The 23377-nt window shown below is 39.0% G+C and overlaps 1 protein-coding gene across 1 annotated transcript in view; it reads right to left on the minus strand.

Moving 5' to 3' along the window:
• Nucleotides 1-537: 537 nt before the first annotated feature.
• C9H10orf90 (chromosome 9 C10orf90 homolog) overlaps nt 538-23377 on the minus strand; it is a 43280-nt gene continuing 20440 nt past the window's right edge. Inside the window, exons 4-9 of the mRNA XM_069864151.1 lie at nt 17585-17875; nt 15384-15577; nt 14180-14378; nt 3470-3533; nt 2045-2144; nt 538-1460 (exon numbers count right to left, since the gene is read on the minus strand). Coding sequence (XP_069720252.1) covers nt 1422-1460; nt 2045-2144; nt 3470-3533; nt 14180-14378; nt 15384-15577; nt 17585-17875 — 887 coding nt within the window. The 3' untranslated portion in view covers nt 538-1421. The remainder of the gene's footprint in view (nt 1461-2044; nt 2145-3469; nt 3534-14179; nt 14379-15383; nt 15578-17584; nt 17876-23377) is intronic.

The raw sequence follows: 23377 nt of genomic DNA on the forward strand, positions 1-23377 counted from the left end.
TACTACCTTAACTCACATGCCCTTTTGAAAATGTATCCAGCTAATTGATAAGTTTTTAAAAATACCTATTCTGGAAAGTAATGTATTTGTTCAATAAGTCTCTCTCTTCTCTGGGAGCAAAAATTAACATCATTAATCCTACTTTACAGAGTGAGAAGCTGAAACACAAAGAGGCAAAGTAATCTAACAGAGACAGTCAGACCACAAAATATAACTATGTTCTTTGTGTCCAGCACAGGTCACGCAGCTGGAGGCTATCTCAGTGGCCAAAGCCCAGCTCACAAACATCCCTCTTCCGAAAAAACTGACCTTACATCTCAGGCTAGATTAGAAAAATAAAGCCTAGATATCAAAGACCAAATTCCAACCTCATTCAAACACACTCAATTGAGTGTTCATGCAACAGAGGTTAACACTTGCAATGATTTTTACAGGCAATATTTTTTACCATAGGATTTGCGGCATACAAAGGCGCAACTTCTCAAACAGTTTCAATAATTGTGTTATATTTAACAGTACCAAATAAAAACACAGCAGTTGGATCAATATTATATTCGTATTTTATTCCATAAATAAGCTCCATTGGTTTGTAGGCTGGTTTTTTTCACTTCCAAAATGTATAAATAAAGATTTAAATATTTTTTGAGGAAACATTACAGATGGTTTTAGTTCCGCAGTTTTGATGCAAACATACTTCTTGGCACCACTTCTTAATATGCCATTTCTGTAAATAATTAATGCTCACAGAAGTGGAATAAAATACATATTACAGTGTAAAACTTGTAATATGGTGTTATAATCAATTTTTTTAAATATTGCTCTGTAACAGGTAAGCTTGGTGCATAGATTTACTATATAAACAGGAATAGAACTCTTCAGAGAGCTAAAATATTGGTCTCTTTTGGTATGTTAAGTATTAATGTGAAACTGCTGCTGCTATGATTATGTGGTAATGCTATTTCAGCTAGTTTCTAAACACAACAAATAATTATATTCATTTTTCTTTACTTCAAGGATTTAACTCACAAGAAATCAATTAATAGCATACTTCTGTGAAATAAGTTTTCCAGGTCTTATAAACACAGTTCTCTTGCTACAGAGACATATACTTTTAAAAGATTAAGATAAATAATATCACTATAACTGAGTATTTGCATTAAAAATTCTTAAAATTATTTCCTCTGGGTAAACTGACCAAAAGGTGATGCTTTGAAAGAGCTGTGTTCCCTTTTAGAATGTTTTTGATTACTTCAAAGTTGCCTTAAATTTTCAATTGAAATATAAATGATCTTCCTTTATATGAAGAGCCAAAGATAAGAAAAATACCTCCAGGTAATTGAGATAATAGTATATTTCATGGCTTATCTAGCAGTCTAAAGCATTTGAGATCCAATTAGGATGATGGGCAAGAGACTCCTTTGTCACTCTGTGTTTCTGTGAAGGAGCTGGTCCAGTAATTGCTAGGAAAAAAAATGCAAAACAGTCTTAAGATACTGATAAAATACATGAGGTGACTAGAACTGTAGAAAACTGAACTGATACTGTAGGTGAGACAGAATTAGCATTGTCAGACCTCAAATCTACTGGCTACATTGCTCAAAAAGAACCCCAAATGGAACAAACCAAGTACTGAAATCTTTTCCATCTTGGACAGGAAGACTGTAATTACATGGGGGAATAGCACTCTTTAACGAGGAAAAACTGGTACTTGTGTCCTGCGTGGAGCAGGATTACCTTGGAATGCTTCAGATCTGCACATGGATTTGCTGTGCTAGTGCAGCTTTCTACCACAACTAATAAATTACTCATTTGTTATTTTTGAAAAAAAATAATTTGAGTGCTTATTCCAACACACAGTTCAGCTGTCAATTCAAGTTTAAAGAACTGCCTACACCAAAAGACAAGATTTTTAAAACCATCTTTCGCTCCGAGGGTTTGCTCATAGTTAGAACAGGCTCTCCAGGCAGGTGCTGCCTCTATAGACTCCTTCCACAGGTAAAGAAGGGTCACAACACCACACTTAGCATGCGCAGTAAATGTTTACCTTTTTGAAGATCTCAACACGTAGTCTATTATGTTGGATGATGATCCGTTTCTGCTTTTCTTCTTGTTTCTTTTTCACTTCAGGTAAATTGTCATAAATCCTGGAATGAATTTAGGAAGTTAGCTTCACACATCATCCCTGTGACTAACAAGTAATTTGTTTTTCCTGTCGGAAGTGTTTGCCTTCAATACAATTCTTGTCATTAATGGGCATTCCAGTGGGACGTATCCCTGCCCATTGCAGGGGGGTTGGAACTAGATGATCTTTAAGGTCCCTTCCAGCCCAAACTATTCTATGATTCTATGATCTCTAAATACTTGAATTAGATATATGGCATGGGAATTATGAACTATTAACAGTAATATTTTAATATAAAATCTAAGTTGTTGAAAACGCTTCTGATTTTGGAACAAAATGCAAAGAAAGAGACAGTATCAGGTTATCGCAAAACAGCAGCATAATTCTGGAGTAGTTTCTAATGAGCTTCATGGAGTTGGTTTCAATTTGCAGCAACATAATTCAAACCAGAATTTGGCCTGTACACTTTTTAATATTTATGTCACAAAATTTATACCAAGTAATTACTTTCAAGTATTTTTCTAAAATATAACCCGCCCATCATTACAAGGCTGTAGACTTTCTTTTCACTGTCATTACGAATTCTTTTTACCAAGGATACATAGTCTATCCACTGAAAAACTAAAGTGTGTTGCCCTTAAAAAGCTGACTTCTGGTCTGATCTTTTTCCATTGAAATCAATGATAAAATTCCCAGCCATATGAAAAGAAAGTCGGACCTCCCTTCCCAGCAGTCCTGTTCTTTGCAGGCAAGCAACGCCTGCTAGTTCTGATTTTTCCTCCTACTATTTTGCTGTACTGAGTTCTTGAAGCAGCCTATTTTGGCTTGCACTCATCCAGGAGATTGTACTTTGGAGAACAGAAATGGGAAGCATTTTGAGCGCCCTTATAAACACAGTAAATTCTGCATGGTAGCCATTCACAGCTTTCCGTGCTGTAAATGATGGCATGAAATGCAATGCAGTTAAACATCAGACACCACTTTGCTAAGACTTTGCTGTAATTCCTACACTACATGCCCCAATCAGGATGAAAAAAAAAAGCCCAAAGTGACTGTACTAATTATATTTTTAAAACTCCAGCATGGGGTACCTCTCAGGGTCATAGTTTTCACACCATGGGTACCCCATGCCATCTGAAACTGCTAGAAAAAAGATGCTGAAAGGACAAGGCTGACCCAAATTTATCAAGTTGATACAGTGCAAGAAAAATACAAGCATTGCATAAAAGCATGGCAAACAGCATGACAGAACAATCCTCCAGCGTAGGAAGATGACTTGGAAATACACTGTCTTAGGCGTGAGACGACAGTGATTCACAGTGAACTCTAAACAGCGGTGATTTGTACCTTTTCGATCTCATATGCATCTCCTTCTCTGGAATAAATCTTTCCTTTGGTTTGAAGAGGTTATCTAGCAAAGGCAAAATAAAGTTAATATTGGAGGAATCTGTGTTTATCAAAATTTTAAAATGTCACTTTCCATGTACTCATAATACGATATTTCTTATTAATTTTTTTAATGGCTTAAGTCTGGATTCAAATCTCCACAGGTCAGTGGAAAAGCATTTAATAACTTCATTTGGATCTGAATTGATTCCTAAAGCTGTCCTATGGAAAGGGAAGGATGGATAAGATATATAGAAAACAGTTTCATTGCAAAGATCATATATTTTAAGTATATATAAGTTTTTTCTTTGTCAACTTCAGCTGTGTACACCCTTTATTGACATCAAGAGCCGGTGCAACCAATTTTCCCCATATGCAGGCAATTACATTTGCGCACACTGGCTGCATCCTCAGCTGAAAATTGTTGGGAACATACCCTGGTATGATCATTTCTGATTCAATTTACACCCATCCTACAGGGCTGTGAATAATTACACCAAGCATTAGGAGGAGGAAAATTATATTACTCCTTCCTGATCAAATATGAAGATATCTGTGATAATTCCAATCAGCATTTCCCTGGATACAGGAAAATAATTACCAATCTTAGCAGTAAGTGAGTCTCAGGAATTGGTAATTTTAATATCATCCTTGCAAAAACAGTTTCTGAATGGGAAGGGGTGGTATTTGTACAAGGTGGGAAGACAGTAAATATGTAATCAGAACTAATTCTTGATGAATGAGACTATGTCTATCCACGTTTACCAGGGAGAAGAGGACTGCTGCCTGCCCAGGTACGTTATTTAGATTTGCACTAGGACAACGAAAGAAAAAGTGGAGTGATGGGAGGGTCCCCCTCCATACAGCAAGGCACATCCAGAGGAGCGAAAGAAACAGCTCTGCAATGCACAGGCTGCTGCCCTGACACACGTAGGCAACGTGGAAAGTTGTAACTTGAGCTTCTCTGTTCAGATCAGCAAAAGAAATGGGTTTACATTCTGGCCTCTGAACACAAGGATGACCAGAGCATTGCCTACACCCAGACAGGTCCAGCTGATTTCCCTGGGGCACTGAGAAGAGGGGTTTGATGCCCTGAGTAGTCACAGTAATCTGAACATCAAAAGTATTTGCCAGTATGTTTGCAGAACATATGTATAAGACAAAAATATGTGTAAGCTTTTTAGCACTTCCATTTTCCACGGAAGTTTAGAAGACATAATACATATCACATCACAGCAGGCACCACGTCGGCCTCTTTCTGCCATCTCACTGAAGAGACAAAATACAATAATCAAGGCAGAGAAGTAAATAGAGAGAATAATTTGTTCCAGAACTGCCCAGTGCAGATGCTGGCCCTGAGCAGACACAGCGACCACTACCCAAGAAAAACCCTTTCCCCACCAAGCTTTCTTCCCCGCTGTTTAAGACAGCAAATGTTTTCAAGATATGTATGGGAGATGTCTTAGCAACAACAGCCTCTAGCAGCTTATGAGGCTACACCCAGAGGGAAAGTTGTACTCAGATTACCGTGTTTCTCAGCAGAAATGCCACATGTACTTTAAGATCGCTGTTGTATCTCAATGTAAAAATAAAAGTGAGCTTTGCAGCAGTTCCTATTCTGAACTGGTATCATTTTCAAATTACAGACTGAGAAAGGAGGGGAGGCTGTGAAGCCTCCTCTGCCTGAGGACTGACTTTTCTCCGCTCAGCTGTTGTCTACACTTAATCATTCTTATTAGACCTTCAGTGCACACAAGCAACGTGGTCAATTTGCTAGGAAAATATAAATTGCCTTCTATTTATTAGTGTTTTTATGTTCGTTTACGTGTTCATTAACTTAAAAGGAATAAACACTTAGATGATATTGCTGCCCAAATAAACCTGAAACTTAAGGGAGCAGATTGCCTGTGACCTAAACAGTCCTGGTGAAGGAAAAGGGTCCAGGGCCATTGATTTTTTGGGACCAGTGTGGATCCCAGCACATTCCAGAGCAGCCTCAGCACAGTCCCTTGCTGCTTGAGGTTGCACACCTCATTCTGACAGCTCAGGACTGCAGATGCATTCCTACCCACAAGATATGTCCTCTAACCTAGAGAATGCTGCGGGATCAGTCTGAAATCATATAAAGCTATCACTATGGGTTTTCTGCAGCACTAAAAGAAAAACAGGAGACACTTAATGCTGCATAGCAAATTCAGGCATCTCTTCTGTCTGTGTGGTAATACAGTCCTCAGTACAAGATCCCTGGTGTATTAACCAGTTCCTTGCACGGGCAAAGAAGAGCAGCCAATGGCACTGGAGATAAAACCCCAATAAAACTGCTCTACCTGCACCAAGCCCTCCTGCATTAAGTCAATTCAGACCCCTCTCAAGATGCAATTGGATCAGATGGAATTGCTGACAAGCTCTGAGCCTGAGTTTTGTATGATTTCCTATGCACTGTGGGTGACATCCTCTCAGATTTATGAATTTTTATTCTATGAATTCTCAGCTGTAGGATTTCTAGAACAAACCTACTTGTTTTAGAGATCCCTTCCTTTTTTTCCTAAATAAAAGCTGTTAATGACACATTAACATTTCCAGACCTCTGGGCGTAGGCACCAGAACATACAATGGATGAAAAACCCAGCTGGGGATCTGCAGGCCTGTGACCTATCCTGTAAACAATGTGGCAAGCTAATCTCTATTTTTTCCATCAGGCACTGAAATAGGCTGGCCTCTGTGTTTGAGTTGGTGGGAAGCACCACGGAGACCAAGCACTGTGTGGGTGCTGGAGATTATGGCTGTTCCTCCAGAATAATCCTCTCCTGATGGCACAGAAAATGTCTCAAAGAGCATCAGACCCCTAACTGCCTGCTGTTCTGCCTGGAACTGAGTATGTGGCTGTGTGGGTGGCTTTGAAGAGAAGGATTAAAAAGAGACTCTGCAGAAAATTCTCCTAGAAGAAAAAATAAATCTACCTTGGTTGTAAAAATACCCATTGTGAGGCAGCTTGGAGTCAAAAGGTTAACACTTATGGCTAAACATTCATGTAGTATCTCTCGGATCACTCTCAGGTCACTGTATCAGAAAAAAATCACATGCTAGCACCAAGCAGAAAGAAAACTAATCCTTGACAGATTTTAATTCAAAAATTAACTGCAAGTTAAATAAAAATTTGCATAAATGAGAGGGGAAAAGAAGCATATGTGCATTTAAAGTGTTTGTTAATATTCAATGCCAAGAAGAAAGCATATTTCAAAGTGGAAAAGCAGCACACATTCAGAGCTATAATAACCTGCCACACATATCATGAAAAACTGAATTAATATTCTTTCCTACCAAGTGAAGATCAAAGTGGGGCATAAGGTGGACAATTCCCTAGGTTGATAGCCTTATAAACTGCATTTTAACAAAGTTCTTATCAAATTTCATAGCCTTGCATTACTTCTGGAGAAAACTATTCTGAAGGATAGAAAAGAAGAGATTTCAAAGCAGACATTCAGCATTTCCAGTAATGTACCACAGTTAAAAAAGGATATAGAGAGATAGGCATGAAACACTTTATTGGTGTTTTATTCAAAGCTTGTGAAACTACTGAGCTTCTGGTATTTGCACCAACACTGTGTGTGATAGTGGTCTGAAATCTCCGTAGTTGGAGGAAGAAGCCACTTCAGCAAGTTGTAAAGGAAGGTAAATGGGTCATCACTGTAACATATTTTAACTAAAGCTAAACTGCACCTCAGACAGGATGAGTAACTTTCCTGCTGGGGAAGTTAGTAAATGTTTAGACAGAGCACAGATAGCATGATTGTGTTGGAACCATCCCGGCTTCCTATTTAACACTAAATCACTGAAACACTTCAAAAGGAAAGAGAGTGACAAAATTTATCAAAGGCTGAACTCTGCCTGTCACAATATACATACATTTTCCCCTTATAGGAATGTGAATTTTCAAAGTTTGTTAGAAGCTAAAATGGGCGTTTGAGAATGTGTTGCCAGTCCCTGAAAGGCAAAGCGCTGATAATGGTGGTTCTCCAATTAAACTGATTTTTCACTGAACTGAAAAAATTATTTGCCAAATGCCCATTTGCCTAGAGAAGTCTTACAATATAGAAGGTTCTTTTAAACACTGCTTCTTAAATCAACAGTCTCCTAAAAATAAATTATCCTTGAATCTAAGATAAATGTCCAGGTAGCATTCAGCTTAGCGTGCCCATAGCACTTGACTGGGAATTCATCCAGGGAATGTAATCGAATGGCTACACCCAGGGGTGCTGCCCAAACTTTTGCACAATGTATGTCAATGACTTCATGCAATGAATTACTTCAGCTGCAGTCAACAGATGATGTTTTAGTATTATTTATCAAAAAAATCAGTAGTCCATTAGTTAAAGGTTTGGTGGTAAGACTGCCTGGACTTATTGCTCACCTCAGAGCAACACTGAAGCTCAAAAGCTGTCCTTCATCCAAAAGGACCCACTGAAGGGTGGTTCATGGGCTTTCCAGCTGTTCAGCTCTGCCCTACACGGTGGCTGTTGAAAATTCTGATCCTCCAGTGGAAAACATTACTAGAATTTCAAAAAAAGCTGTGAAGTTTGCAGGTTCATGAAAACATTTTCATAATAGATTAATTTGGGGCATGATGCAGGATATTGCAGTCCCCTCTGTCTAAATGGTATTTCAAAATTCATGGATTTCATCCAGAAAAAAAATTTATTAGCATCTCACCTGGCCTTTCTAAATCATCCATGTTTGATTAGAGCGTGTAATCTTGAAAAGCATAAAATTTATTTCAAGAAATAGCAATTAATGAAGAAGCAATGACAGATCTTGGTAAATTCATCAAAATATTAACTTAGTCTTCGTTAAAATTTGCACCAGCTTCTTAATCCTGGCTTCTTTGGTTTCAAATTCTAATCATGGGTAAAATCAGACATTCTACTCCTGGATTAAAAAGACCATCATCAAAAATGGTTTTTGGTTTGGCTGTTTCAAGACTGCAATGAAATTACCCCCCAAGCACACTGACTGACCTTTGTGAGTCATCCATTATAAGGCACATTGTTTCAGCATTGTCATCATCCCCACCAAAAAAGCTCTTAATATGTCAAGATTTTCCTATTTATTGCCACCTTCCTTGCAGAGAGGCTGGCAATGCCCCTTCTTTGCATGGATGAGGGCATGGAGGGGAAGTGCCAGTCACCTAATTCACTGCACCACCTCCTCCTCTGTCGTCACAGTGAGTCTGAGCATCAGGCACCTGAGGGACCGTGTCACCCACTGCCAGCGACCTGCAATATGCCGCTGCGTTTTGCTGACTCATAGGCGCTGTTCTAATCAACGTGATGAATAATAATAGCATAAAAATAGGTCATTCCTTCTGCTAATTCAATTACCTGAGGACAGCTTGGTCTTTATTCAGAGCTCTCAACCTGAACCAAGTGGCCAAATGCCAACAGGATCCATGGCATTACTGCTAGCTGTGAGTTTTGACCTGAGAAACGGCACAACTGAAGTCACACACAAAAAGAAACAGACTAGTGGCTGAAAACATCTCATCAGCCACCAATGGCATCTGAAGACCACAAGGATGGATGTTAGTGGCTGCAGGATTTGTCAGATGCACATTCATTGCAAATTGTTTTACTGCCATCTTCTCCCTTTCGTGTCTAAATAAAACCCTCCCTGGTGTAGAGCTTCTCAAGAAACCAACTCCTTGAAAACACAAACAAACAAACAGCAATCCTCACCCTCCAGGCTTCTGCAGTTACAATAAAGCTTTTTGGAAAGGTTTAGATGCATGGCTGAGGAGGTATAAACTTGTTTCCAAAAATATTGTTAAAGATACAGGATTTGGATACAAATCCAGAGAAACACAGCAGGCCCCACAGTAGGGGTTGAATGGTAATGTTCTACTTAGATTGCTATTTCCAATGAAGCAACACCCTCCCAATGGAAAAGAAAATGGAAGGTATGAAAAAACCATATGTGCCTGAGAAATTTTTTTAAACCCCTGAAAATGCTTGTGTACACCAAGATCACAAGGCTGTTCATTATGCAGATTTAAAGGCCTATAAACAGCTGGTAGTCCTGTCAGAGAAGTAATTACATTACGGTTTTTGAGATTTAAATCCAGTTATTTGAACATTGTTTCTATTCAGTTCGTCACAGTGGGATCTCTAATTTGTTCAACATAGTCAACAGCAGAGTAGTCTGTCTTGGACTAATTAGCACTCGAAATTTAGCAGTACACATTACACAGCACAAAGGCTAGCGTGAGAGTTGCAGGTTCTCTGCCTTCAAAGTGCTCTTGTGACAACAAAACCTTCTGCAGGATAAACATTTTCATTTTTCTAAGATGACTTTCCACATTTTGTAAAATCCTGCTCATGAATTACAATTAAAAATGGTAAACGCTTTGGTCTTTTTGAGAATAGAAAGGTAAATGGAAACTGCACAGATGTTGGTATTTATATGGAAATGATGTTGAATGCCAATTATTTCTTTCTTAGTTACAACTAAAGTTGTAACAACATTAGCAAAACATTGGGAAACTGTGCAAACTAATGAATTCATATTATCAATAAAGACACTTTAGTCTGATAAAATAATCTCAGGTGGAGAAAAACTTCTGAAGATCATTGCTCTTTTTTCTGGATGAAAATTATTTTGCTGAAATAAAAGCTTGAAGTCCAGAGTGAAGCCCATGTAAGAAGCTTATTTCAGAGAGATATAACTGAAGCAAGCTTGTCAAATGCAGAGGGGAACATCTTGGGTCGAAATTAAACCCCCTTTTATACCTGCGTACAAAAGGCTGCTACCTAAGGGGGACAGTCCCACCTCTTCCTGTTCTGTGCTGCATTCCTGTGTGGGCAAAGACGTGCACATGTGAAACTGGGCAGGGAATATTCTCTGGTGGTGGAAAACTAATCAGATAAATATTGTTATTGCCACTTCTTGCAGCAAAAATGCTGGAGTGACATGGTCTGCAAGAACCTTGGGGCTGCACAGAGACGCTCTACTCTTCCCCAGCCACAAACATGTTTATAATTCATGCTTGGGATCACTGTCTTGGGTTCAGTGGAAATGAAACTCATCAGCTAACCTGCCCTTACAAAAAAGACCATTGGAAAATGGATAGGAGTGTGTTGACAATGAGTCCTATGAACCTGAGAGTCATAAAGATGCCTACCCCCACAAATCCCGAAGATCTCAGGAAAAAGAAAAAAAAAAAAAAAAGGAAGGGGAAAACTGTCAAACTGAAAAAATCAACCACAAGTTCACACCCTGAAGCATAGGGGTGCCATCAGTACAACGCTGTATACTTAAGCAAGTAATCATTTTACTCTCCTGGGTTCTTAATTTCAAAGGTTGTTTAAATGTGTGTTGCTGTGAAAGAACAGCCTGCTTCCTAAGACTGACAAAACTGCAGGCGGGCTGCATTTGTCTGAGAATTTTTAGACTAGCAAGTAGAACAGAAGAACCAGTACTAGTTCAGTGAGAACTAGTACTAGTACCAAATAAAATACCCATAACTATGGGGAGGTGGGAAAGTAACTGGTTTGCATGCATAGAACTGTTTGGCGCCCAGTTTCTTTGACTTCTAAAGAAGGATGAGGTCTGATGTCTGTTTTGGCCTTCACGAGTGACAGCGACAGACAGGCTTCCAGATGACTACAGGAACATATGTGTCACCATAGGGAGGACATAAAGCAGGTCTGTGCCCTCAGCTACTGCCTGCCCAGTGCCCACTGAGCAGCTGGACAATACCCTGGAAAGCAATGTTTGAGAGAACACAGCACTGACCCTCAGCCACCAGCCCTTGTCCCTTGCTTTGGTGCCACAGTTAGCTGCCCCTGGACCCTGACCAACTCACAGCCAGGAATAACCAGAGGTAGAGGTGGCATTCAGGACTTTCTGTATTTGGACATACAGACACACATTAGGATGATATTTTTCATTTTCTGGCCAATTTGTGTCCTGCTTAAATCCCAGACTCTCTACCACTTGAAAATCTGGCTTTGGAAAACATAGTCAGGGATGAATCTTGCCATCTTTTCTTTGCTTAGGCAGCTTTGGCTGGCAGGCAGCTTTCAATGTGATCTATGCATGGGTGCGACATATGAGCAGCCTGGAAGCTCTCTTTGAGAAGACTGTGGTCTCATTACAACCATAAAAATGAGAGGCCGGTGCCAAGGGTGCTGCTCTCCCTCACCATGTCTCACCCACCGTCCAACCTCCCCCGCACTAGCTCATCTGATGACAACACTGTTTGATGAGTTGGATCAGTCATTTGATCTGATAAAACCTCGAAGAGGGAATGCTGATTTTTTTTTTTAAAAAAAAAGATAATTAAAAAGCAGCTCCTGCTAGATCCAGCTGAAATGTGTGTGCATGGAGAGGCCATGTGCAATGACAAAGCAGGTGCTGATGCTTGTGCCCACAGCCTCTTTTACAGCAGGTTATACTGTAAAGTGACATCCCCAAATCCCTAGGATTTTGGTGTCCACTTTCCACTTCAGTGGACGAAACTGCTCACATTCCCTACTTGGACTACAGCTGCATTTCTATTTTATTTTACTTTTGTTTTGTAAAACTTGATACAAATTTATTCATTGCTTTAAAAGCACATTTTACAGACCAAAACGCCTTTTCCAGAGAACACAGAATAATGATGACAACAAATGATAACTTCTCCTCCTCCCAGCTTTGGGGGCAGGCAGGAGGATAAGGCTGTGACCCTGGTATTACCAGCAGAGACATTGGAAGGCTACAGGCAGCCCTTGGTGAGCATGAGGGGGAAGCTTTTGTCTCTTCTGCAAGAGGAGTTACAACTACGAAAGTTCAGGAGCACCTATAGGAAACAAAGCTCCCCCACTGTGGGACTCATTCATGATACTAATTCTTCTGCACAATAGCATCCACCAGGAGAGGACCCAAAATACCAGTTGCAATACCAGCTCCTACACAGCCCTCTGAACTGCAGCCTACACACTTGTGCTTGTTCAGGGATCTTGGCTTTCCACTATTAATTACACTTATGCATAAATAACAGACCTGTGACTCTTCCGTCATCATAAAAATATTAACATCTTACAAACAGAAAATTACATGTGGATACGTGAAGGCAGACAAGTTACAGAAACTAGAGATTCTCTTCAGATAAATTCATCTTTAATGACCAACCACTAAGAGGAAAATAGTAATTGACTTGAATAATTAATGAATATATTTCAATATTATGCTTTTATTACTCATTAAACAAGCATAAAGATTAATCTCTAATTATAATTAAGGAGAAATATGTTTAACCTTTCTTTTTTTTTTATTGGAAATTATTTGCAGAGTGATCCGTGGGACTTCTGAAGATGATCAAACAAAAGGGAGATATCTGCCACTTCTAATATATATGACAAACTCCTGACCCATGCCACTGCCTGCTGGGGGAGTTTGCTGGTGCAACAGTGGGGCAGCACAGCCCTAAGAGGTCTAAACCCCACTCAATTAACTTGGACAACTGAAGTGTTGAATGAAGTTTATCAACTCTTCAAAACGTCTTACAACTCTTCTTACATGCTTTGTGCTTTGTTTATTTATGCTTATTTAGCTCTTACTATAAAACTCCATTTTGTATCTGATGTAAGGTAGATTCCATCATACTATAACAAATGACATTGATTTAGTGATAGAAATTTTTTACTGTGAGGGTGTTGAGGTGCTGGAACAGGTTGCCCAGGGAAGCCTCATCCCTGGAGGTGTTCAAGGCCCAGGTGAGATGAGGCTTTTGAGCAGCCTAATCCAGGGGAAGGTGCATCTGCCCATGGCAGGGTGGCTGGAACTAGATCACCTGTTAAGTCCCTTCCAACCCAAATAATTCTATGATTCTATAAATCAGTATTCTCCAACACAAAGCACGTCAAGAGCCCTGAGATGAGGACTGCACCTAGCTTTCCTGCACCAAATCTCACTCTCCAGGGAGAAAAATACATGTGCTTCCCAGTCTTGAGGGCATCAAAGATTTCTTTTCCTAGATAATATTATTTACAGAGGTGCTATTGTGAGGGAGCTTCTAATAGAAAACCATTTTATTCACTAGATATTGAGTCTGTTTACCACTAAGATAATAGAACAACCTAATCAACTTGAATTGAGAAATCACAGAGTCTGGATGCATTGCATATAGCTGTTGGGCAGACAAGCTTTCTTTCACAACTAGCTCACTGGTGAGGGCTTCATAAGTCAAATGGCAAGTCCACACCTGAAGCTGCTGAGAAGAGTGACTTGGGACTCAGACTCCCAAATACCACCTGTCTCTCTGCCTGTCACTTCTCTCCCTAAACTGGTCTTCCTGTGAGAGGTATGAAATGCCATTTATTGCTATCACTTCTACAACTCGTGGCAACTTGCATCATGCTGAAGAACACACTTGCACAGAACAATGATGAAAAGTCCTCAAGGAAGGCTCCTTCCACTGCCACAGACCACAGAAAACACCTCATCCCCACTAACCCATCTGCCCTTCAGAGTCTTTCTGCTTTGAGCATTAGGAGAGATGCTGGAGCACTGGTGGGGTGAAACAGGAGCAGAGGGCCTCGTGTTTTTTTCCACAGAGTTAATACAGAAATACTACACACATGGAAAGATTTCAAAGTCAGCTACAGACCTGTTGCTGGTCACAATTCAGCTTACCACTGAGCGGGTGAGGAACAGTGCATTGCTTTTTTTTGCTTGACGTGGTTGTTGAGGAAAGCTTGCGAATGAGTGCTCCTTGGTTGCTTGCAGGAACATCACTCTGTTGGGCTTTCCTCAGCTGGACCATATGTTCAAGTTTCTTCAGCCTTTCTTGCGAACGGGAAATGAACTGAGGATTATGGATCTCTAGTGCTTCCTAAATGAAACAGAGAAACCACTTTGTTTTAAAAGCCTTTAAAGGAAGGGAATAAATATGATGTGCATCTAACTGGGTTCAGTAAGAGATTATCAATGAAAATGATAACTTGCCTGTATGAAAGTTAGTGTACTGCCTTCCTATCTGTCTTTGCATCCTTTTACTGTTAGCAAGCTGCCTTGGTGTGAGATTTCCAGTTCAGACAAAGGAGAATATTTCTGAGAAACCCCCAATTTTAAGAAAATCTATCCAAAAGGTTTTGAATTACATGTCTTTATGTTATCCAGATTCAAGTTCTTGATGTTTTGCCTATTTCCTTGTCTCACCCCATTGCCCAAGCTGCTTGTCACTGACAGTTCACAAGCTTTTGTGTTTATTTAGATTTTCATGCAGATCTGTTAATGGATGATCCAGAAAGAAAACGCTTTCCAGTCAAAAGCTCCTTCAACATTTAGGAATGTCTTAGGACAGAAGACAGGAGTGAGATGTGTCTGAAACATGTTGGAGGAGAAGGCAGGAAAATACATCTGCTGCTGTGGCTTGGTATCAGCCTGGGGTCATCTCTGTACCTAAGGCTGCCAACTCATGGTACGTAATGTCATGCACATATGGGGAATTTACATTCTTGAGGTACAATTTCAAAAGAGTCTTTGGGAAATCTGTGAATTCTCAAACTTTTACCATGTTCCTCTACAGGAATGGCAGGTGAGGCTTAGAATCAGGTACCTTTAAAACTAGACAGCCAAACAAGTCTTGCTAGCTGATGAGAGCTACAAAAACTTCACTGGAAATGAGAAAAATCAGAGCTATGCAAACTTCTGCCCTCAGCCACTTCCAAGGAAGCAACCACCATCCATGGAAAAAAAAAAGAAAACAAAAAAAAAAATTTAAAAAAAAGAAAATGGAAGGAAAAATGGGGAAAAAGAAGAAAGGAAAATAATAGTAATAATAATAATAATACATTCACATATTAAGAGCAACAATAACAACAATTTGACATTTTACCCGCAGTGTCCGTGGGGCTGGTGGAATTTTCTCAGGCTGGGAGCTGTTTTCTGGCCGGGTGAGCACATCGTTTTTCTCACGAGTAACATCTGGCAGGCGAGCTGTGGATAGTGTTACCCTGCTGGCTCGCTCCTGCTCATCCTCCTCCTTACACTCCTTTATTTTGTCACTTGAACCACAGAATTCGTAATCACCTTTGAGAGATTTAAAAGTTCATTAAGAGTGCATGGTTAATTTTTTATTGGGTTCTCCACCTCATTAGACATAGAGGGCAATTTCTGAAATAAGAATGCCAAGGTATTATTAATAGGCCTCATTAAACAGAATAGATCAAATCTAATCATAGGTGCTACTCACTGCCCTGTGACACCCAGAATATCTTTCACATTAAGCCAGACATCACATCAAAGCATAATTAAGCCACTCGGATGCTTAGCTCCCTTTACTGGTGTTCGCTTCCCAAAAGCAAGACACCTCACAGTTACATCATGGAAAGCAAACGACATCAGGCTGCAACTTGCAGTTTGAGTTCATCTCAATATCTCATGTATTGTAGGAAATAACATATTGTTATGGATCTCAATCACATGCCATTTCTCTTTGAGCAGATGGAGGCCTTCATAAACACTAGTCTTGGTTTGTTTGTTTGGGTTTTTTCGCTGATAATACCGTTTTGCTTTCTATCGCTGCTATATATTCATTAGCCAGTGGAAAGACATTAAAAATAATAAACAAAGGGTTCATATGCATTATAGCATATTATTGTGAAAGCTGTCAATAAACAAAGTTCTCCATTGAGAAGATTGTTTTCTACACTTACATTTATGTATGCTCTATGCCTAATAATCCCTGCACAAATTAGGACCAAAAGAGGCTATATGATCAAAAATCAGAGTTGACAAGTTTCTCAGAGAATTAATCCAAAATGAAAAAGGAACTTCAGAAGAGCTTCATATGAAGTATTTTGAAAAGTCACATTGAAGTACTACTTCCTTGCCAAATAATTTGATTTCTAGAACTAAATATCTGGGAATAAAGCCCATTACTGTTTTATTTCAATTTTTGGTTACAATAAACTTAAAATATTTTCCTCTTTATGACATATTGTACATATTATCTTGTACTTAAAAAAATAGTAAAATGTTCTGTGTAGGGTACATTTGCCTTATAAAAGCCTGAACTGTATTTCCTCCCTAATATTGTTCTTGTTAACAATTTGGAAAAAAAAAATGTGAAACTTGTGAACATGAAATTAAACTCCTTGATAAGCCAGGTTAACAGAAGTGTTGATTATCTTTGATAGACCTCAGTGGATGCTGGACTTTAGTAAAACCAAGGCACTTCCAGTTAGTGATTTAACTTTAGGCATGGAAAGTAGAACGTAAGCTTCTCTGTTCTAAACGGGTGTTATATCCAGTAGCTTTATCGTCAATAACAAAAAAGTTTTTCCTACCCGCCTACAAAAGAATCTGCAAGAAAAAAGGCTATATGACCATTTTTTAAGCTATTCTTGGAGTAAATTTCTCACAAACACTGATATTAAAGGCAAATTAACCTATAGTATACCTCAGTTGCCTTCTGCAAAAATACCTCATGCACGAATTCCACTGCTTGTGTCATCTCCATTTTGGCTATTTGACTGAGTGCTGTAGTTCAGACATCCAAACAGGTGCTGAACTAGAAGAAATTATGTTTTACAAGTGGAAACCTTGTTGATAATCAATTGTTAAAACTTATATCTTTTTTTTCACGATAACTACTACAAATGACGTATCTTGTGCTATACCTGTGCACTGCAAGTTTCAGGAAGTTGTGTCAAAAAAAGAAAAAAAAATTATTGCAGATGTAGAAGAAAGGTTTCAAAACAAGGCTGTAAAAATAACCTCATTTCTGGTGTTTCTTGGTTGAATGCTGGTTTCTGGGAATGCTTTACTCTACAGTTTTAATGTTTTTTCAAGATTTTCTTGAATCTACTTACAAAGTAAGCCTATCTTTCTCATTTTAGTCTTGTTTTCTATTAACCATAGCAATGTATACAGTCAGATTACTTGATTGATCTCTCACCAGATGACTCATACTCAGCACTTAAAGCTGGACAAAAATGGACTGACTTTCCATTATTTCACATTTTTCTTTGAGACTGATCTCATCTTATTATTGAAACCATATTCCTAACAACCACAGTAGGATTTGTACCTTACTTTTTAGGAGCTGGTTTTGCCTGTGAACATTTTCTTCTGAGAAGATGCTTGATGAAGATTTTATATTGCACACACTACTGGAGACAGAAATTTTTGGTTTCAGAATGCCTGGTGCTTGGATCTCTTTGGATTTGGAGGTGCCTTTGGAGTACTCTCTCTTTTTTGATGAACCATCATTAACAGCTGCAATTGCGTTTCTCAATGCTGTATCTGGAAGAGAGTCAGAGGCCACTGTGCTACTCCAGCCCACGGTACATTCCTTCTTCTTTCTTCCCAATAGCACTTGTGTTCCTGTGAAAAACAATAAAAACAACCCCAAATTCTATTACATAGGAACATCATTCTTCTCAGTTCTCTGGTCCTTTTAATTTTTATTTCCTGCAAAGCTGCATACAGTTACATTTTAAAAATAGTAACTGATACAAATTTTATCATGACTGTCATGCAGCTGTACTGCAACAAAATGTTACCAATAGACATAATCACAGAGGATACTCTGCCATTCTGAATAATATAGATACACTCTGATGGGCAGCGTGGAAGGAGCCTAGATACCTCCACCATACTATGTGTCCTTCCCTTGCCTCTTATTTACTTGAGAGGAATACTTTAGATTGGTTAAAAAACGTTATAATTACAGATCCAGTGGTGGCTGTGAGGAGAACTGATGTCAAAGCAGTTTGGGGATCAAGGCTCTAACCTCTCCATGGTGGGGTGGCTACCTTAGAAGCAAAACAGAACTGTCTGTTTTCAAGGTGAATTTTAGGCACGGTTTTGGAGAGAGAAGAAATAAAATAGAAAAAAAAATAAATCAGGAAATGAAATCCAAAGAATTGGGGACAACACGAAAAAGGCATCAGGATCAACAAGGTGAGAAGAAAGAAGGAGCAGAAAGGAACTATTTTATGTCCCTATAAACCACTTGGTAGTGGTCCCCAATAGACAGGCACACACACAAGCCAGGCACGCAACGAGTCTGTGCTCTACTTCTTTAATAATGAGCCTAAGTTGTCTATTGGCTGTCCTAGTCACAGGCTTACTCAAGACCTAAAGACTTCTGTAAATGAAAACAACCAATAGTTATTAAAAGATTGGTGAAAGAATGTAATTGAGAGATTTGGGAAGTACAATGGGGTAAAAAAACCCAACAAAAACTGGTTTCAGACTTATCCATAAAACCAAGCCAACAAGGCAGGGATTGTCTTATTCACTCTTGTGGACATAGTACACTTAAACCACTCCTGCTTCATGACAAACACATTTTAAAAAGCAGCCTCATAATTCTTTGCTGACTCATTCTTAGCAGCTGCCCCTCTCCAAATACTTATTTCAAATGTCTTGGTTGAGGACAGAAGGAAGATTAGAAGTGGGTTTCTTCTTTGATCCAATCCACAAGGAAGGATGAAATGCCACATCGTGTTAGATATTTCCTTATCTCATAGTCATCAAGTAAAATTAGGTCCTGCAGTGCAGTATGGTAAGTTTTCAGCTCACTTCCCCCGTCCTTGATCCACTCACTTAGAGATGAGAAACACTCTTTGTCACTAAATATCTCCTACACATTCTAGTGATCTGAATGGCTCATGTTTCTTTTTGATCATCCTGTATTTCTGAAGAAATTAGAGGCATTAAGTTACAGCATCTAGTGCTTTTCTCTTATCACGTAGATGAGAAAGCTTTCAATATCTTAAGTTCCCTTGTGTAACTGTCCACAACATGAGGAGTCGACTTCTCAGGCGTTCCTCTAGTGAGAGACCCCTGAAGTTCAGCATAGACAAAAATTATAACAGCTTTTTTCCCATTAACTTAATTGAAGTAAACCCCTTCCTAAGCAATTTCACAGCCATACAGAAAATCTGGTCAAAGCAAGAAAGTGCACACAGAGCTAGCATCCAAGCTCTCCCTCTTGTCTCTGGTATAATTTGTTTTTCTCATTGCTTTTCACACACGGCAAATATTTGCCTTATCTTTTGTCAAAACTTAGCTCTCTTCTCAGATGAAGTTAGCTTTGATGCAAATACTCTCAAGAAACTGGATGGACTCAATTCTGTACGTACACTCAGTTGGAACTCGTGTATATACAGTGATCAGTTCCTTCAGTCCCTGACTGATCCTATACCTGCAGTTCGGCACTATGTTTCTACAAATGTTTTATGACACAGAGGGAAAAAACTTGGGACAGATTAATGAGGTCATGGACAAAGAGTGTTTGCAGGAGGAGGTAGAAACAGGCAGCACAGTAGGAGAAGATGAAGAAAGCAGCAGGTAGCATTAAGTAACTGCAGATCAGCAGAGAAGGAAGCCTTTTCACAAAGGCAGCCAAGATACTAAAAGGATAGAGGTGGGGGGAAGAGAGCGGCTAAGCCACAGAAAGAACTTGAATGGAAAACAGATTATCTCTTTAAATCACCTTTTAAATTAAAATAATTTACTGGCCAAGAGAAAGCAGAGATGAGAAGAAAAGAAAGAGAAAAGGAGGAAAGAGTTTCTGCTCACCCAAGGCAGCATCACAGTAGGAGATAATTTGCCTTCATATCAAGAAACAGGCTGTTCAACAAATGTGTGTGTTGTGAAGCCAAACAGCTTCTTCACTGAGATTGTTGGGCTGCTTAAACCACCGTTGTGTCCCCAGGAGGGGCCTTTTGCTGCTTTTAGGTATTGGTATCTAAAACTGCAAGACAAATTGTCAGAGTGGTGAAAATAGACTGCGAGGTAGCAGAATAAAACAGTGGAGATGAGAGTGAGCAGAGGAGTTAGTCTATAACTTGTGTCTCTCCACTCTAACATCTTAGAATATGGATCCGAACAAAAGAAAGAAGAGTTGCCTGGAGTATTCACACTCCATTTACTCCTAACTACCAAACTAGCTATTTGTGGATATTGGCTTCCAAGTGTAAGTACAGTAACATTCAGGAATTGAGAATTAAGACCCAGGAACCTTCCTACATATAGTGCAGATGGAGACAGCCTTCCCTTCTATGCTGCACCCCGTCCCTGCCAAAAGAAATGCCACCCACCAGTGGTTTTCTGCCCATAAGGTTTGGGGGTTCCCACAAAGATGTAGGTCAGAGAGAAAGAAAAGAAATGCATGAACAGAACTAGGAACAGGGTCTAAAATAAAAAATAAAAGAAGATGGCTGCTTCTTGGCATTTTATATCTAAGAAAGAATTTTAAAGAACAATTTTCCTTAGGAAATTCAGGTATAAAAATACTACATCCTTGTCGCATGAAAATGTCTTCCTTGGATTTTGTACTAATATTATAAAGAAATCTTAATCCTTATTAGATTCACAGTATGGTGGGGATTTTTTTTTTGTAGTTAATTAAGGCAATAAGAAAAAGTGTGCCTTGTTCTTGTCTAACATTGAAAGCAATCAGAATAATAATGGAGCAAATTTGGTAAATTCTTTCCTCTGACTCCCACTTGAATTAACCTTTCAATTCAAAATGTACACCCAGGCACAGTCAATCCCCAGGAAAACACAGCAAAGCAAACCAGACACGGGCTCCAAAGATCAACTCCCTCATCCTCAAAGCAGCTGTCAATTACCTTAACTAACGAATGCAGATACAAATGATATTTAGAAAAAAAGGCAAAGGTAAGATCACAGGGTTTCACTCTCTACATTCTGGATCCGTTTTTAATATACTGTGTGGGGAATTCGGACTGTTACTCTCATTAAAACTATCTGGAATTGTATATCTAAGTCCCCACGCACCACACTTGAAATATATATGCCCCTCTGAGAATAGCTAGAATTGCAACTGGATGACTAGCAATATATGTTTTTTCTATTATCCCAGGTGAAGAAAGACTTTAAAACTAATGAACAAAGACACAAAAGTGTAATGTTTTTGGAGGTACAGGAGAACAAAATTCAAAGAAACAGAATGACTGAATGACTTCATTAATAAAACTCAGTGAATATAGATCCTAGTTGTAAAAGTTCAGCTGCTTATAGGAGAAAGAATTAAGAAATTCATAACTGCATTCAGAGAAAAGTCATTATTGCCCTAAGCAAAAAAAAAAAAAAAAAAAGACAACAGTTCAATACTTAAATAATGTCTTAGTGAAAACCATATGATATTGGACGAGTTAAAGACATTCTGTAAAACCAGGGGTAGGTTTTCAAAAGCTCTTTTTTTTTTTAAAGAATACTTGATCTCTGAGTAAAATAAGTATATTGTTTTACTGTACAGTATCTTTTTACATTCTCCTCCGTCTCCCTCCGGGGGGTTTTGCTAACAGGAAGTGACCCTGCATTGCAGCAGGTTAAACTTGCCTTTCCTTGAAACACGGACAATTGAGGCAAACAGACCCTTTTCCATTGTTACTTTTTTTTTTTTCCTTTTCACTGTACAGCAGGAGAATACAGCTTTTCATACTTTCACATAACACTCATCCTAGCATTTCAATGTGGATTTTTGACGATTCATGACAAAGTACTTCTTTGAAACTGGACAAAGCTCATTTTAACAGACACGACACTACAAATCCTCCACGACCACCAAGCAAGCCTGACAAGAGGTGGCTGGGGAAGGAGACACACAGTGTTGACTCACTGTGGGTCATTAATGAGATCAGACATCCCCGCTGTAGGTAGGCTTTACATAATAGACCACCTTCTGGGTTTAGGGTTTTTTTTTTTTACAAATTTAATAAAAGCACCCTGCTCTGGGCTGCTGAGCTCTTCCAGACTTCCACGAGCCAACACTGCCAATACTTCAAGCAGAGAGGCGCAGATATTAACATTCCTCTAATGTAAGAAATTTCTACCTTCTTCAAGATTTAAACTGAGACATACGTAGGCATAGGTTGTACAGAGCCCACACATGCTTCAAGCAGGCAAGCAGCAATCCATAACCCAAATCAAGAGTCCAGCCTCCTGATGACAAAGACTGATGACTCAATTCCTATCATGAATCAAGTATTACCTCTGCTAAGACATACGATCTCAGATAGAAGTAAACAGAGTGCATCATCTCAATAACCTAGTAACACAGAAAAATGGAAGCATTGAAAGCAATGACAATATTATTAGTTATTTCAGTGTTTCTCAACGGATGGGAGATAGGATGGATAATTTATTGTTCAGATCGCTGCCAAAGAAAAGACATCACTTTTAATCAGTCAACAAGCTGCAGTCAGCAAGGAGTGCTACAAAATTCAGATGTTCCTACTAAAATTTCTGCTGACCAGCAACGAGACCTATGTCCCTAACTGCCTTTTGATGTTTTTCAGATGATTTGTTTACAACAGGCGGTGTCAGACGTAGTTCAGCATTAGCATCCATGGAAACTACACAGATTGCAAAAAATCCTGTCAGTAATGTAGCTCTGCCTGTGCTCCCGAATCAAAATGTAGTGCTTAATGAGGTCTTAGATCTACCATTCATTAAAAATCTGGTGCTGGATCCTGAAAACCGGGCCACATACTATGCTCCATTCCCAGAACTGTCAATACTCAAATTTGAGGTAACTTTGCAAGATTTAATTGAGAAAATCAGCCAGACTGTTACTCCTAATGAACATGTTGTACTTATGATAATGCTTCCTCAAACAGCCCTACCTGGTGAGGATAAGGCTTAATTATCTCAGCTATATCAATAACACCTCATGATAAAAGTCTAAATTAAAAAAAAATCTCAAACAAAAAAAAGGTTAGTATTTTTCTAACTAGCTCTTTTTTTTAAAAAAAAAGTGTTGGCATCTGTCGATACATTTCTCAGAAGGAAGATTCTTTCTTGTTCCAAAAGCTAATATTTGACTGTAAAAAGTTGTAATCATTTGAA

The sequence above is a fragment of the Phaenicophaeus curvirostris genome, chromosome 9, assembly GCF_032191515.1.
Source record: "Phaenicophaeus curvirostris isolate KB17595 chromosome 9, BPBGC_Pcur_1.0, whole genome shotgun sequence".
Lineage (NCBI taxonomy): Eukaryota > Metazoa > Chordata > Aves > Cuculiformes > Cuculidae > Phaenicophaeus > Phaenicophaeus curvirostris.